Source organism: Acipenser ruthenus, chromosome 5 (genome assembly GCF_902713425.1).
Source record: "Acipenser ruthenus chromosome 5, fAciRut3.2 maternal haplotype, whole genome shotgun sequence".
NCBI classification, from domain to species: domain Eukaryota; kingdom Metazoa; phylum Chordata; class Actinopteri; order Acipenseriformes; family Acipenseridae; genus Acipenser; species Acipenser ruthenus.
Genome location: NC_081193.1, coordinates 68,643,207 through 68,660,463, shown reverse-complemented (window position 1 = coordinate 68,660,463; position 17,257 = coordinate 68,643,207). Strand labels below are relative to the sequence as shown.

At 37.7% G+C, this 17,257-nt stretch overlaps 1 protein-coding gene across 9 annotated transcripts in view; it reads right to left on the bottom strand.

Moving 5' to 3' along the window:
- Positions 1-17,257, bottom strand: part of LOC117402985 (ADP-ribose glycohydrolase MACROD1-like) — a 921,538-nt gene that overhangs the window by 219,435 nt on the left and 684,846 nt on the right. For all 9 annotated transcript variants that reach the window (XM_059024414.1, XM_059024412.1, XM_059024413.1 and 6 more), the window contains one exon: positions 3,348-3,421. In XM_059024414.1, the coding sequence (XP_058880397.1) occupies positions 3,348-3,421 (74 nt within the window). The remainder of the gene's footprint in view (positions 1-3,347; positions 3,422-17,257) is intronic.

Here is a 17,257-nt window from a genome sequence, read left to right as displayed (position 1 = left end):
TACAAGAATAAAGCTAGCTAGTGGTCACCAAAGAATGGCTGCCTTGGCCCATGGGTTAGGTTGACATGAAAACTTAAAGTTCTGGAAGTAAATATTTGTAGAAACTGAAAATGTACTATAAAGAATGTCTCTCATAGACAATACATAGAGGTTTCTGTCTCTACTTCAAACTTTTCAATGAGGCTCTATCATTAGTCTACAGAAGATAACCAAGATAATGTTTTGTTATTCTGAAATGTTTCAAGACACTTCTGAGATAAATACCATCTTGGTTTCCATTAGGGACAAATCTCTGCTGAAATGTAAAGTTTGTATTATACTAGGCCAGCAGTGTGGAGTAGTGGTTAGGGCTCTGGGCTCCTGACCGGAGGGTCGTGGGTTCAATCCCAGGTGGGGGACACTGCTGCTGTACCCTTGAGCAAGGTACTTTACCTAGATTGCTCCAGTAAAAACCCAACTGTATAAATGGGTAATTGTATGTAAAAATAATGTGTAAAAAATAATGTAATTGTATGTAAAAATAATGTGATAGTTTGTAACAATTGTAAGTTGCCCTGGATAAGGGTGTCTGCTAAGAAATAATACTGTATGAGAAACAGCATTTCCTACGAAACAATGTATTTCTGCATTAGATAGACTACATTTGTAACAGCTACAAACTTTACTTATGGTACTGTGAATAACGGGGAACCTATTACCTAATTATCAGAGCTGAATCATCACACACAGATTCAACCTCTATAGTGAGCATTTTAGCTAGCTAAACCCAAAATCCCATTAAGACAAATACAATATAAATTGACAATCTAGAGCATCAACAAACTATACCCAGGGCCGGATTAACGCATTGGCAAACTAGGCACCTGCCTAGGGCCCAAATGATGTGGGGGGGGGGGGCCCAAAACAATTTATTATTATTATTATTATTATTATTATTATTATTATTATTATTATTATTATTATTATTAATAAAAAAAAAACACACACACAAAAAAAAAAAACAGGATACAGAGTTGCACGCAAACTGGAAGAATTTCACTTACTGACATTTCAACCCGAGGCAGTGTATCTCACTTGTGTTCACACAAAATCAAAATGGCTGACCCGGAACTTACTTTCGCTCACTTTCGCGTGGCAACACAAGTAAATTCCAGGTCAGTCAGTTTGATTTTGCTTGAATTCAGCAAATGATGTCTCTTTCGGGGGAAGCAAAGCATAAACACAAGAAACAGCAAGAGGAATGCAAGTGGCAAAGGGGGGCATTAGAAATAGTCACAATTTAACATTAAAACGTAAATAAATAAAAGTCTGTGATTTTGAATTGAAATAAATATGGTATATATATATATTTTTTTTTGCTTTGCGGGTTACCAATCAGCTTGAATGACATATACACATGTGATGGCAGTGAAAAGTACCAGAAGAAGAATGCCAATTAACAATACTGTTCTGAAATTAGTATACGCGTTCTTCAACCAAGTAAGTAACCAAAGCACAGGGAGCTCAGGAGACATCGTCCAGCTTGCAAGGCTTTTTTTGTTATTGGAAATATGCTGGATAGCTCAGATGGGATTTGTGCAGTACAAAGTGACTGGCTTGACAGATCTTAGACACGGGATCTGGCAGCTGATGAAAACTGGCACAAAATTGCGCTCTTGTCTACACATAGTGGAGAGACACGTTTTCCTACTTGCCAAGCTTGCCATTAATATGTTGGCTTTGCCACACAGTACTGCAGATAGAACAAGTTTTTTCCTCTGATGAACCTTGTAAAACAGACGTAAGAAATCAGTTGTCTCCACACATTCTGAATGGAATTCTGACTAGCAAGACTGCTTTAAAAACAACACCAGCTTCAGACCAACAAAGCAAATGATCCAGTGTATGTGCACATGTGTCCATGTATGACCATAAGAAGTAAATTAAGACCTAAAGAAATGTAAGTACACAAAACTTGTCCATTTTATAATGTATTTTATGGTTTGTATTTTTTTAAAACCATGTCAGTAAAAAAATATAGTGTTGGTAAAAAAAAAAGGCTACTGTAAATCTGTATGTCAGTAAAAACCAAATGGTTGGCAACCCTGATTTGACTACACGACAATGTGCAGGTTTATTTAATATATATTTTTGTGGACTATGGGGGACCTACAGTTAGTGGACAAAAGTTAAAGCACCCGCCTATATAGAAGCATCCCGTTTTTTAAATTGGATAGCAAACAACAAATGGTGCTCTTGTCCATATTTGAACTGTTAAATTTTTATGCATTAAATTGCGAAAGGTGATTATCAAGCTCCGTTATGGGATTTGACATAGGCTTCAGGTCTTTCCGAATTTATTTTGAAATGTATTTAGCACCACCTTCAATTAAACTGTTTCTGTCAGATTCGGCCAGTCGTTCAGTTCTGAGCAGTGTGTGAAACTTTTGTCATAATTAATAACTATAATTCGGCATAATTGACCGTTTCTGATCAAAACCATGTATAAAAACTTAAAAATGAAAATTATATATTTTGCAAATTGGTGGAGCGTGAGTTAAGCTAATGTATACATATCTGTATATTTGTTGTTATTCATATAAGATAGGGGCCCAGAAGTGTATGTTTGCCTAGGGCCCTGTGATGGGTTAATCTGGCCCTGACTGAACCTCAATGCACCCACAGTTTAAAAGCATCTTGCCCCTATTTTTTCAGCAGATTTAACGATGCAGCACTTTCATATTACTCAATTATAATGCTTTATTATTTTATGAATCAAATCTAAGCTAATGTAATACGCAAAGAATACCTCCTTTAAAGAATTAACCAACAAAAAGTAGTTTTCAAAGATCATTGTTTGCTTCCTTCTTCTCCCTTCTGTATATCAAGTTCAATTATGTTAGACTGGGATATAAAACAATGTATAAAGGTGTGTAATACTAGAGGCAATAAATCCACAAGAAACATGATTAATCTGCAAATCAATAAAAGAATTGAAAGCTGAGTTGCAGAATACAATATTTTACATTAATATGAATTGAATCTTAGATCTATAATGGCATTTCAAACCAGTTCAAAGATCTATGGCTATTGTTAAAAAGCTAAAACCTCTACCACAGATTATCCATGCTTTTACATCTAAACAAATAAAAGGAATATTCTACTCTTGGATCATTAAAGCACCTACAGTTTGATAAGGTCTCAACTTTCTGTCATATAATACAGAAGTTTCCTTTTATAGTTTATCTAGAAAGAAAACCTTATTTAGTAGCTTATTTTTCTTGTAAATGTAAAACTTTAAAATCGGAAAATAACATTGCACAATTTAAAGTACTTTAAATTAAATTGTAAATGAAAATTGGACATACCTCATTAGTGTTTGTCTTAATCCAGTTTCTGACAGTCTCAAGGGCAATTTCAGCAGCAGGCTCATTAGGGAAACCTAAAAGAAGATAAAAAGATGATGCTATCATTTACCATTCTTAAGAGTTTATATATATATACCGGTCCACTCTCTGTGCCGGACTTCTTTAAGGTGTTCCGGACCTGTACCCGACTTCCATAGATTTGGATCGGACCACTCACGGAACCTGGTACGGTCCGCATCCCCATATATATATATATATATATATTGTAACATGGCCGACACCCACGGTCGTTCGTTGTCCCTTTTAAAGCAGACCCGACACACAGAAATTGAGGTTTTAAAGTGCTTTCACACTAACTGCACACTCAGGATCTCCCTGACTACTTAACCAGACAGCTAAGCTGTTTACTGGCATACAGAAAAACCATGCACGAGTAATACACAGGGAAAAAAGGTTTTACTTTTTAATACGGCTGTGCTCGCTCGCTCGCTCGCTCGCTCACACACACACACACACACACACACACTCACTTCTTAACTCCACAGCAGCCCAGAGCAGACTGACTGCTCCCTATTTATACTTGGCAGCTGGCCTCAATTTAAAATAACTAAGCCAACTGCCAAAACAATAAAACAATTAACAATTAAGAAAACAATTAAATTAAACAAATGTGCATTTGCATGTTTTTCTTCAGCAGGGAGGAATGTAGCCCTGTCCCTGCTCACAATATATATATATATATAATCTAAGATTTCCAATTGTATTTGCTTTAATTGAAAAAAAAAAAACTAAACCCAATTGTATGTGTCTTGTACACTTCTCATTTTTTTCAACCACAGGGGCTGCTTCTGAGAGGCTGAATTTTAGAAATGATCACTATTGGTGCAACTGTAATTTTTCTCAAAAAAGGTAACAGAATTTACCACCTTGACAGAGTTCCAAAAGAATGGAGCATCATATATACAGTGCTCTCCCTTTACAACACTGTAGATGGGAGCCAAAGATATAAGACTGTGCTAATTGTGTCCTGCCTTATAACGGCAATACTAGTGTGAGTCTAATGGCATTGAGGCAAATGGGAGCCATGATTGACCATACTGCAGTATAAAGTGGGTGCACCGTATATACATGCTTTTGTTTGATAGAGTGCTTACTAGCATGTGTCACTCACAGCACATCACTCCTGTTCTCAAATCACTGCACTGGCTTCCTATTAAATTCAGAATTGATTTTGAGATCCTGCTTCTTACTTATAAAGCCCTTCATGAATCTGGGCCTTTGTATCTGCAGGATCTGATTGTACCTTATACTCCCAATCGCACTCTACGGTCAGCAAATGCTGATCTTTTGGTTATCCCTCGTAGTCACTTAAAATCAGGAGGAGGAAGAGCTTTTAGTTGTTGCACACCTCGTCTCTGGAACTCTATTCCAAGTGATATTTGAGGTGCAGCTACAATTTAATCTTTTAAGTCAGGTTTAGGTTGGGCTGTTAGCCATTTGTTTTTGGGTCTTGTTGCAAAGCGCCCTGGGATGCTTCACATGAACAGCGCTATATAAGAGCAAATTGTATTGTATTGTATTGTACCCAACCATAGATTGGCACAAAGATCCCAGTGATTGATTTAACCTCCTGTTAGCAAAGGCAGTCAAGAATATAGTTACAGAAAGATTGAAAAGATTGAAAGAGATGTATTCAACAGTCGCATGGTTCATACAGAACCACCAATGTGATTAATAATTGCTTCAACTCTTAGTTTTGTGGCAAAAAAACAGTCCACTTCCAGACTGACAGAAAGGTAATCATGAACAAGCACTCACTATGAAGACCTTGTAGATGTAAGGAAATTTGCTTTTATATCAGTCAATGGATCATTTCTTATAACCTTTACACTTATTCATTACAGTTCCTCCTGTAAATGGGCAAGCAAAACCAAACCTCTTGTGTTGTATGAATACGTGATCTATTATGATGCATTCCATCACTGTCCCATTTTACTTCTATAATGAAAAAGTAATGATGTATTGACCACATTGCTACTCGAATTGTAGTGTTAAATGCTGTATTAATCACAACAGTTATATAAAGCAGTGGATGGAAATGCAACCTCTGTGTTAACAGCCTTTATTGATTGAGAAAAAAATTGATATAGAGCAGATTCATTTTTAATAAGTCCCAGAGTGTTCTCTGCATATTGCCCAGCAAGTCTGCTATCAGTCTGAACTCTGTTTCTATAATATCCACATCATAACACATTTGAGATCATGGGGTTCAGAGGTGGAAAAGGGAAAGTAGATCAGTGATAGAACTGTTTTTAAAGCTGCATCAGCTCCCGGCTGCTCATTGTCCTTTCATTTCAACAGAAAGCAATCTCTGAACACACGGGGGAATCAAATCACTTGAGAGGCATAGCTCTCACAGAGCATTCCAGTTAAGTGATTTCTTGAGCAGCAGCTCAGACAATTTTGACAAAGGCTCAATCCCACAAAAGACAGAAAACAGGTAACAGACTAATACGATCAGCACTGGCCCTTGCTGTACCAAGCGAGCGAATGCCATGAATACTGAAGAAAAGATTTGAGAGCTGAGACTACTCAATACAGACCTTAAAAGTCTGGTCGAAATTTGCTTCGGGCAAAACACAGAAGATATCCAACTATGCTTTTCTTTTCTATATTCTGGATATTAAATGCACATTATACTTTAGATGGCTTCACAAATCTAAAGTGTTTATCTAGTCAGTTACAGTTTCAAAGTTAAGCCCTCTTCACAGTACTCCAACCAAATAACAATAACTTCACAAGCTTGACTGTCATTGTGTACCGTACACAATGACAGTCAAGGATTATTTTATTACAGTAGCATCAATACACAAGCGGGTTTAAGCTTTTTATTTGTTTAGATGGGTGACTTTTATATGTGCGATTTTCGAATGTTGAAGTTTATGTGCTTCCAGGGCTTTAGTTGTCTGTCTATTTTAATTCATGAGTAGTTAAATTAGCTAACATACCTCTACGTGTGATTTCCGAAGCATTTACACATCTCTTATTAGGCTTTTAGGACTTTCCAAGTTATACCATCTACTTCGTGTAACTTCAGTCGCTATTATGTAAAAAATAGACAATTCACTACCCTTTTGAAAACGAGATTGGTGGATTTTATTTTCTGAAGTGGATGCAGTGCAGGTAGAGAGAAGGAGGAGCTATCCTTTTGCTAGATTATTGTCACAAGGCTGGCTGAGTGGTGACATCAGACCTAGGAAAGGAAACACACACAGTACTGAATGAAGGCGCTTGCTTGTGCCGGTTTATTTCAAATAAAAAGGTTGTACAAAACAGAAAACACAGACTGAACAAACAAAACGGCGCGTTGGCCAAAGTAAATAGACAGACAAACAAAGTGGACGAACAGAAAAATAAGTACCGTGCTGGAGCTTCCAGCACGAAATAGCAATTGTTATTTTTGATATATATACTTTACGTTTTCTCTCACCCGTTCTCCACTCACAAACACACAACCCCGAGTTAGTGCTTAGTGCATCTATAAATACTGTTGTGCTGGGATTCACTTACTAATTAATTATTCATTTGAATCCCAGCACGTGAACTAATTCTGTGCAACCCGGTGCTCACATATTATTAAATACTTTAAATGCACGTGAAGTGAAGTGCAATCCCCGTGCCTAAATACAATTATACATTTTAAAACTAACTCGCTGTCCCTCATGCTCATTACCCGCATTATATCCCGTGTACCAACTACAACACACCAAGATTAACACACTACATGCAACATATAACACACAAATGCACACAGGGGCAGGACACATTGCCACAATTATACAGACCCCGTATTTGTTTTTTGGACCTAACAGGTGATCAGATTATTAGTAATTTTTGACGAAATACACAAGTAATATTGGATTTATGTGAGGAGTAAGCAGAGGATTTAGAGAACTTCACAATGCACAGCTTTGCCATTCCTGTGGCAGTGAAGATAATCCCTGTCCTAAGATTCTATGGGAGGCTGCAGCAGGGGACTCGCTACACGTGGCTGAGATAACCGATTATATGATGACGTGGATGTGTGATCGCTGCTTGATTGACAGGAGACCGAGAATGGAAGGTTGACATTGACACGCCCCGCAGGCGTGCATGTTTATTTACATAGACGTACATACAGGAACCCCACGCGACGCTACCAGCAATGGTAGCGTCACGTGGGACATACGCCCCAGCATACAAAAGGCAAAATAAACACTGTACAAAAACTATCAAACAAAAGGTGTCGTGAAAACAGCTCGCGCTACTCCACTAACAAATGGAGCTCCCGCTTCCAGGCCAGTCTGCTATACTGGGTGGGATCTACTATCCCCAAACTAACTCCCTGTCCCTCGGGCAGTTCACCCAACTCCAACCTCGGATATACACACGATCGTTGATTCATTGCAGCTTCCTTCTCCCGGGACAAAATCAAGACTACCTCCTGACCTTGGAATATACACACAATCGTCGTTAGAGGTGGTCGCTTTGTTTCCTGAACACAGTCGTTCAGCAGCACAGACGGACCGATGCTTCAGCAGCACCAGCGCTCTCAACCCTATGGCTTACAGCAGCCTTGATCTGTATAATCAGGACCCTTTTATTCCTGGCACTCTGTTGCACCATGCCCACCTGCATTAGGAGCTCGCAGCTGGTAAACACACACAGCAGGAAGCCTGCTACACACAGAGCATCGGGTTCCCTATTAAAACTAATCTAATTCTTATTAATAAAATCACTACACTCTTATTTACAATATTCTATCACAGAAGTCCCCTCCTGATTTGCATTCGCCCTGGATAAGGGCGTCTGCTAAGAAATAAATAAATAAATAATAATTGCCCCAGCCCTGCTACAGGGGCTTTAAAAGTATGGAAGATATTTTATGCCAAAATGAAAAATAATAAATAAATAAATACATAAATAAATGTATATAGATTTATTTAGACAGTTATTTATTCATTCATTCATTCATTCATTCATTCATTTTTCATTTTGGCATAAAATATCCTCAATATCAAAGATCATCAGAGACAACTCGGGTATAAGCCAGTCTACAGTGTCCAAAATAGTGACTCAAGTGACTGAGCATGAATAATATATATACAGGGTTCTCCCCAGGCCTTTTCAGCTGGCGCTCCGCCTGGCAAAAGTGGCTGGCGCCGCCCGGCTGAAAAAACCCGACCCACTCGTCTTGCTGATGCTACTGTACCTTTAAAAATAAGGACTGATTTCCTTCTAGCAGACGTTTCAAAGCAAAAATAGTGACAACGAATGCAGGGGGTCAAAATAAGCCGTCGATCGGTGCAAACCACCGCCTAATACTATATCTGCACCGGCTACTTTATTAAAACAAATATTAAGATTATTTTGGGGTATTATCATTCAGTCAATTTTTTGTTGTATTATTGTACTGTAAGGTGATATATAGTACATAATAGCTATACATATATCTTATATCCTTTTGTTGTGATATTGTAACAACATGTGCCCAGGTGCTTATGAGAGATAGATATTTGGGGTTCATATATAGAGGCTGTACACCTTTAAGAAGAAAGGCGTGATGGGATATCAGCTGAACACTTGTCAGCTGACATACAAATGCTTACGTGCAGAGGTGCTGGATTATTACACTCCTGTTTCATGCAACAGTTATAATGGTGACCAAACATGTGCGAGTACTGTTGTATTAAATGGTTAAAATGAACAGTTGCATTAAAAAAATGTAGAACAGCGAAAAACAAAAATAGACGTGCATTAACAAAATGCCCTGAAAACTTAACATAAAGAAAACAATTTAAATGAAGCAATAAGCTCAATAATTAAGCTAAAAAGGAAGTGAAAAGGTTACCGTTTTTTTTTTTGTAAACTCCAATAACCCTAAGTTATCTTTCCCCAGTCAAATTGCAGAGTGCCTAAATACACACGGTAATTTAGCAGAATAAAAAACAGTAATGAAAAAGAAAATGTAGAACATAAAAAAGTGCAACCAGATATAGTCAACGAAAAACAACACATTATTCAAATGCTTTGTCATATTGTATATTTAAGGTAAGGCAAGTTTATTTTTCTGGCAAGTTTATAATGTTCTGCCGCCCAGTTGTACAGAATTCCCTGATATATGCTTTCGAAAAACTACACAGTTGTCACAAAAAACAAAATAATTATTGTATATCCCATCCTCTTTTTTTGTATTGTCACAGGATCCACACACACACACACACACAGTGAAGAGCCTATTTGTGGTAAAAATCATTACATCATTTATGTTAAGTAGGTCTTTATCATAAGGGACAGGACAAGCCAAGTTAAAAGCAGCCGTGTATTGCGCAGAGTACATTTAATCTATTTAACATACAATTTCTACAAATGTAATATTGATTTTTGTTTCATGTGCATTAATCACGCTGGGATGGTTTCCAAGCTTCTGACAAGCCACAGCTAAGGGTCACAAGGACCCACAGCAATTGGAAGAGAAAACAGTGAGGCTGAAAGCAGACAGGACCATGTACTGTCAAGGTCAACATTGTCAATTGTAACACATTCTGTTTTCTGTTTGTTAATGCTTCCTCCACATCTTCATTTTTGCGATGCTGCCAAATCTATTTATTCCCTCCAATTCTCACTAGCTGCCAGTTCTGGACTTTTCCATGCCTGGGACAGGATACTTTCAAAGTCCTTGGATGATTTTCTGCTCCATAGCTCACCTGGTGACATAGGCATGCTGTGGGCAGGATGACACAAAGTTATCTGATTTTTGGCCAGTGAGTACATTTACTAAGCGTTCACTACTCTGATGGACCAGTCAGGCATAATCTCAGCCAACAAAGTTCATAAAAACCTGTCCACTATAACAATTAATCAATTGTGGAAACCTACATAAATGCCCCATCAGTTATCCTGTAAAAACAATGTAAGAGTCTCTTTGTTGCTCAATCTTATATTCATTAAACTCTTTTTCTATTGACAACAGAGACTCCAAAGTCAGCATTAATCAACAATTACTATTGTGGTTAATCATTTTAGTTTATTTCCATCAGTTTTCATCTTTTAAAGGAAAAGCCAATTTAATTTAAAAAATCACCTCTATAGTAAAATGAACAGAACAGATTAAACAAACCAGGGTTAAGGCAATGACAAAGAAGCCCCAGTAAAAAAAATATATAACTTTAACAGCTTTCTTTTTGCCTTTCCCTTTTTTGTTTTTGTTTTATAAGCATTTAATGTATTCTAGTTCACAGTACCCACTGTATCTGTCAAACAGCCAAATTCTCTCATCAGCCCTAAAACAGTCAGATGGTATTTGATTGTTTTCTAGGCTCATTCCTGTTTTACTCTATACTGGGACTACTTCAGGCCCAAGATGATTTGTCTTTTCAGATCTTGTGATATGATCTCTGTGGTGCCTGCCGCTGATGAGTACCCATGTGACGCTCTGTTATTTCTGCTACCAGTGCCGTATTTCATCATAGGTGATTCTACCAGAGAGAGCACAGCTATGGATGTCACCGGCACACCTTTGCTGTTGCTGCGGCGATGGCTGCTGCTCTGCACTGCACCTCAGGCAGCACTCAGCAGGAGTGAAGGGCAAAACTGCCTTTGGCTTGTGGCTGATAAATAAACAAAACTGGGCCAGTGGAGCTTTCTTGTCCCCATCTGTCCTTTTGAATAATACAAAAAAGCTATTGTACCTCTCACACAAAATTTTGCAATCTACACAGCAGACAAACTGAGTCAAAGGAGCCTAAAAGTGTGTCTTTAATAATACATTCATCCCGACATTTCTTATTGTTTCAGTCTCCACACATAAATTAAAACACAATGTTATTATTAAATACATAGTGGCACGTTATATATTTATCTCATAGTAGCATGACTGCATTTAAAGACGAATGGACTGTAACATATCGTATTGCTTTACTTGATATTTCCATCTTATTTTTGAGCTGAGGTTTCTTATTTTCCCTCACAGTCCATTTTAACTCTTCGCGATTTAAACACCAAACAATACATTTAAATCATTATAATATGGCACAAATACAAAATAAACACAGGGGTGGGGTGTACACTGTCACATCTATCGTGGTCAAGGTATTAACTGGCTATCCTTTACCTAGTTTATCCCTCGACCACATTCTGCACAGGATTTCTGATACGTGTGGTTGGCAGCCAATTTGTCAATACATCATAGTTGCCGACCACTCATTCTCACACTCAATCTCATGCTGTCAAACAATAATAACAACACATCTCGAATTAAACACCAAACTACACAATTAAATCATAATAATATAACACAAATACAAAATAAACACAAGGGCGGGGTGTACCCTCGTCATAGTCTTAAGAAAGAAAATGACCTACCCTGTTCGTAACTGCAAACTGAAACGATCAGACCCAAAGCTTGCCTGCACTGGCTTGTGATTTACTGGTAGCTGCAGTAAAAGCTCTGCTAGCGGTACAGTTTATGTGAAGTTTGAAACCTTAGCAAGAATAATATAGTGGCCTGTTTAAAGGTTTCAAGACAGCAGCTATTTCTGCTAACCTCAGCTATTTATAAAGTGTTATTAAGTCCAAAATGAAGTAAATCCCTTATAATTGCAAGGGATTTTTGAAGGAACTTCAACACTTTTAAAGCAAGAGAGTGCACTGATATAAAATTTTACTGCATGTGACAGTTGTTAGGGGTTAGAGGGGACTGTATTCTGTAGATCTTTGTGCAGTCTCTAGACAGCAGCATCAGTAAAGCACTGTTGGCACTGGTTGATACCTAATTCAGCTGTCCTCTTTTCAAAGGCCAAAAGGATAGGGAGTGCCAAGTCAAGTCACATTTTTTTTAGAGGTCACAACAGGTCTGTAGTGGTGGGATTGGAAAGGAATTGGCCCTAATTGTTCCTTGCTACACTAAATTCAACCTTGGAAATACTCCAGTTTTGTCTAGCTTGGCTGTCCTACATGCTAAAAATACTGCATCGAAATACTCTAATAATCTAAATACTCTCTTCTATTAAAATAACTGAACTTACTGCAAACCCTTTTTTCAGTTTGACTATCAGAATTTGGGTAAATCACCTGTTTTGACTGCACTTAATCAAAATAATCAAAAACGTGTACTCTCCATTACCTTTCTTGGCACTTTTGTGTGTTGTGTGTGGAAACTTGACCCCAAGGCGCTGAGCAACCAAACACAAAACCTGTCTATGTTTTTGTTTTTTTAGTTTTTTTAATCAAAGGATCATAGATGTATTTATTTATTGGCTGAAATCCTTGGAAATTACTATTCAATGTTTTATCACAATATTAAGAGAGGCAGCACTATTTATTACAAATACAGTCTATGTAATTAACTTGGTGGTCTGTATAAAATGAAAAGTCTTTATGTTTTAATGGACCGCAGTTAAAATAACAGGGTATCTGATGACATTTTGAGGTATATTGGACCTTATTGGCCACTATGTTATAATGATAAGACATGATGTTTATTTTAAAAAAATGATGCTATACTTTCTGTACTACACCTGTATCATACCCTAAACTTGGTACAGGCCAAACAACGGTGTTGGTGTATATCTTCGTATCTTACTTCAAGTAATAGTCTTTGTAAAGTTTACTGATACTCCAAACAAAACGGTCTAGACTCCCCTAGATAAAAAATGGACATCCAGCAAGGCACACCACAAGCCTGATCTAAAAAAGATGAGGGTCACTCTAAACACCTTCTTTAATCAATAACACAGTTTGAGGGAGCTAGCATGATAGCTCAACAATTGCAAACACTTGGTGAACAGACCCTTTGATATCAGGTACTCTGCTATCAGCTCCCGACCACGCTGCCAGGCTGTGGACAATAACTGCAAATATGAAACATTTGGGGTGGGATTTAGTAATGTCTGTGGCACCATAAAATGTAGGTGCACATCTTTTGGGGACCATTGTTTGGCTCCCACTGCATCCAAATTGACTAAACCTCTCTTCCCAGAGACACCATTGAAAATTCTGCATCTTGAAAAGATGTATTATGAATATGATTATCAGGTGGTACCAGATCAATTAACATGTGAAACTATGGTATACCCCGCCCCTGAGCGTGTTTTGTTTATTTAGTATTTGCGTGGTATCATTATTATTTAAATGTACTGATTTGTGTGTGTTTTCTTGTGGTGGTTTGGTGTAGTTTGGCAGAGATGAGGTTTGCTTTTCGTCTCTGCCAAACTACACCAAAGCGTAGTCGGCAGCTGGTGATTTATTGACAAATTGCTGTTGGCCACGCATATGAGAACCCGTACAGAATGTGGTCGAGGGATAAACTAGCTAATTGATGGCCAGTTAATCCCTCAACCACGTTATAAAAACCAGCAACTTTTACTGACCGGGGTGGGTTGTTCAGAGGAGGAACGAGACAAGTAAGAACTGAGAAAACATAACAATTGCTACAAGTGTTGGAGTTGAACAAGCACGGTACTTATTGTGTATCTGTTTGTCTGTTTTGGCCACTGTGCTGTTTTGTTTTGTGTTAAGTGTTTTCTATTTTGTGGACAAACGTTTTATTAATTTATTAAATACGTGCATCAGCGCTTCAACCCACAGTAATCTCAGTCTCTTCTTGGTCTGTGATGTCAGCACCAAGGCATCCTGCCACACCAACCTAATTAGTAATCACTGCTAAATCTCTTTTGCTCTCATTTTAATAAAAGTAACTCACAACTGATTTAAAAGTGACACTAAGTTTTCCTTGCAATCTTTGTGCCTATTTTTAGTAAATGCAGCCCTTAGTGGGAATTCTTAGCTATACTGTAATGCTACAGCTGCAAACAAAACTCCATGTAGACTCCATAGATACTGTATTCTAAAGGCCTAAATGTTAACACAAATTACTAATTACAATTTTAAAAATGTCAGGCCTAACATCAGATGGAGTCAAATGTGAGAGGTCATCATTTGAGGACTATGTGCAAATACATGTAAAGTATAATCCTATAATCCTACTGTCGCAGATGCATACAAAGATGTTAAGCCTGTAACATTACTGTATATCTAAGAATTCCTACCAAGGGCTGAATTTACAAGAATTTGAAAAACAGATGATAACAATAGTGCTAATAAGTGGAAAATTTTGATTAGAACTCCTTTAGAATATCAAAGAAAACAAGTGTGTACAGAGTATGAAGCCATCACTGTTACATGTTGGCTGAGTTTACAATATATGAAGTCGTCATCTGAAATAATTTATGAGTTATAAGCAGTTCAAGTAATGGTGGTGGCGGATTGACAATTACATGAAAGCTCCCCCACAGGGCTGCTTAAACTCTACACATAATTACACTGCCTGATTTGTCAGTATTAGGATCAGACCTTGAATTAAGTCAGAAGAGTGGTTATTTATTATCAACTGTAGGAAGGTGATTTGACTATTGCAAGTATATAGCATTGAAAATTGCACTTTGACTAAAGGCATTATGGCATTACTTCAACAAACTACCTTCAGTGGACTTTACAGCCAGTCAGCTATTTATAGCATTACCTATAATGTACCATGTTTACTTCACGTACGGTGCATTGCAGCTTTAAATGTAAACTGTACATATAACTCCAGTACTGTAAAAAAAAAAAAAAAAAAAAAAAAAAAATTGGTGAGTCAAAGGTTGCTTCTAACATACTATTTCCACAGGCAATTTACAGTAGTATCTACTGAAAACAGTCATGCACAGTATTCAGAACTAAAATTGCTACATGTAGAGTACAATATAAATTAAAATATGAAATACTGGCTAAAATGTGAATATAGTGATGTGGATCTTGGCTTTCTCTTTGTTTTTGAGATAAACTCTTATTGGTATCTACAATATCATAGATGGGGCTTCATGACATGGAGTCAAGTCCTGACCTATGGCTACGATCTTCATTAATTAGGTGCTGATAAACTGCTACTCACAACATGTGACACTTTGTACCAGTGCAGCTGCCACAGATCCAGGCATTATTACAGATGACAGAGATGTAGCTGCAATATGCACGCTCATTATCTGCACACCAGCTGACAGACTTGATTAAAAAGAGAGCTGTAGGTCTAATGAATTTTTATTAAATGATGCTACTAGCTACAAGTAAATTATTTCTCTGCTGAGAGGCGGCTTTCATTGACAGTATTTCATTGGAAAAATGTATGTACACAGCCACTGACATTAATAAGTTTCCTGCAACTAGTGTTGCCCACTGTTTGGAGTAAATGAACACGGAAAGATGTTTATTAATATTTGTTGATATATTTTAAAGGGATAAACACACCAATTCTCACTCTAAAAGATTTTGAAAAAATGTATTGGTGATTTCTTCATTGCATTATTCCAAATTTCTCACCTGCTCCTGTATGTAAGTACGGTTCTCTATTTTAACAGGGGACAAACAAAGACAAACACTGTTGCTGGAAAATACCACATCCCAGAGTATTCTGTATTTTGTTAAGCTTGTTAGTGCCATAGTGCTAGGTAATGCATTCTGCACTGTGCCCGAAAGAACAGTTGAGCTACAGCAGTGGATTAAAAGGTGCATGTTTAACATAATGAAAAAGTTTCCCTTGCTTTAAATGTTCCATTGATTTGACTGTCAAGACAAAGTGCTTAGTTGTCTGTGAATGCTGATTTCCAGGACATAATTATTATAATTTATTTAGCAGACACCTTTATCCAAGGCGACTTACAGAGACTAGGGTGTATGAACTATGCATCACCTGCAGAGTCACTTACAACAACGTCTCACCCGAAAGACAAAGCACAAGGGGGTTAAGTGACTTGCTCAAGGTCACACAGTGAGTCAGTGAGTGAACTGGGATTTGAACCAGGAACCTCCCGGTTACAAGCCCTTTTCTTTAACCACCAGACCACACAGCCTCATTTGAGAACAAGAAAAGGTAATTCAGCCCATCAAGGCTTGTCCCTTGTTCACACACCATTTTCCCCTACTGGGGAGAACTAATTTGCACAGAATCAAATTTGTTTTTTAAGTTTTCCCAGTGTTTCAGATCCTATTACTTCACCTGGTACGGTATTCCACACATGTATAACTCTCTGTGTAAAGTGCTTCCTACCTGTTCTAAACTTACTTTTACTCAGCTTCCACTTATGCCCTCTTGTTCTTCTCTCTCTGCTAAATTTGAAGTAGTGTCGGAGTTAATTTTATCTATACCATTTATGATTTTAAAGACTTGAATCAAGTCCCCTCTTTCCCTTCTTTTTTCTAGGCTGAAGAGATGTAATTAGTTTTACCTGTCCTCATAGCTCATGTCATTAAGTCCTGGGATCAGCCTAGTTGCCCTTCTCTGTACCCTCGAGTGCAATTATGTTTTTTTTTTTTTTTTGTAGTGAGGTGACCAAAACTGCACACAGTATTCTAGGTGTCTAACTAGGGCATTGCATAATCTTAGCATAACCTCTCCAGACTTGTATTCCACGATGTTTGCCATATAGCCTAATATGCAGGTCTAGTAGGAGACAAATGCATAATAGTGGCACTGTGGCAAGAAGAAGGAATCCCTGCACATAAAAAGGGGGCACGGGTGAATGTACTGTATTATTATTTAAAAAGATGTATGTATTGTTTGGTTTTTTTATTGGTGATGGGAGAATGTATATTATGATTTATTTATTTATGACCAGGATAGTGAAACGTCACGTTTTTGTTATTCTTTGGCAGCGTGGATGGGGAAGCGCCATCCCACAAAACCCTTTGTAGAAGGTGACCATCTCCAGATTTAATTAATTCATTAATTTGTTGCTAAACGGGAGATGGTCACCAATATAAAAGCCTGCAGCTCTCCCTGTTTGGTGTGGGTTTTCAGAGTGGAGAACATGAGAGACAGGAATGGAAAAGAAATG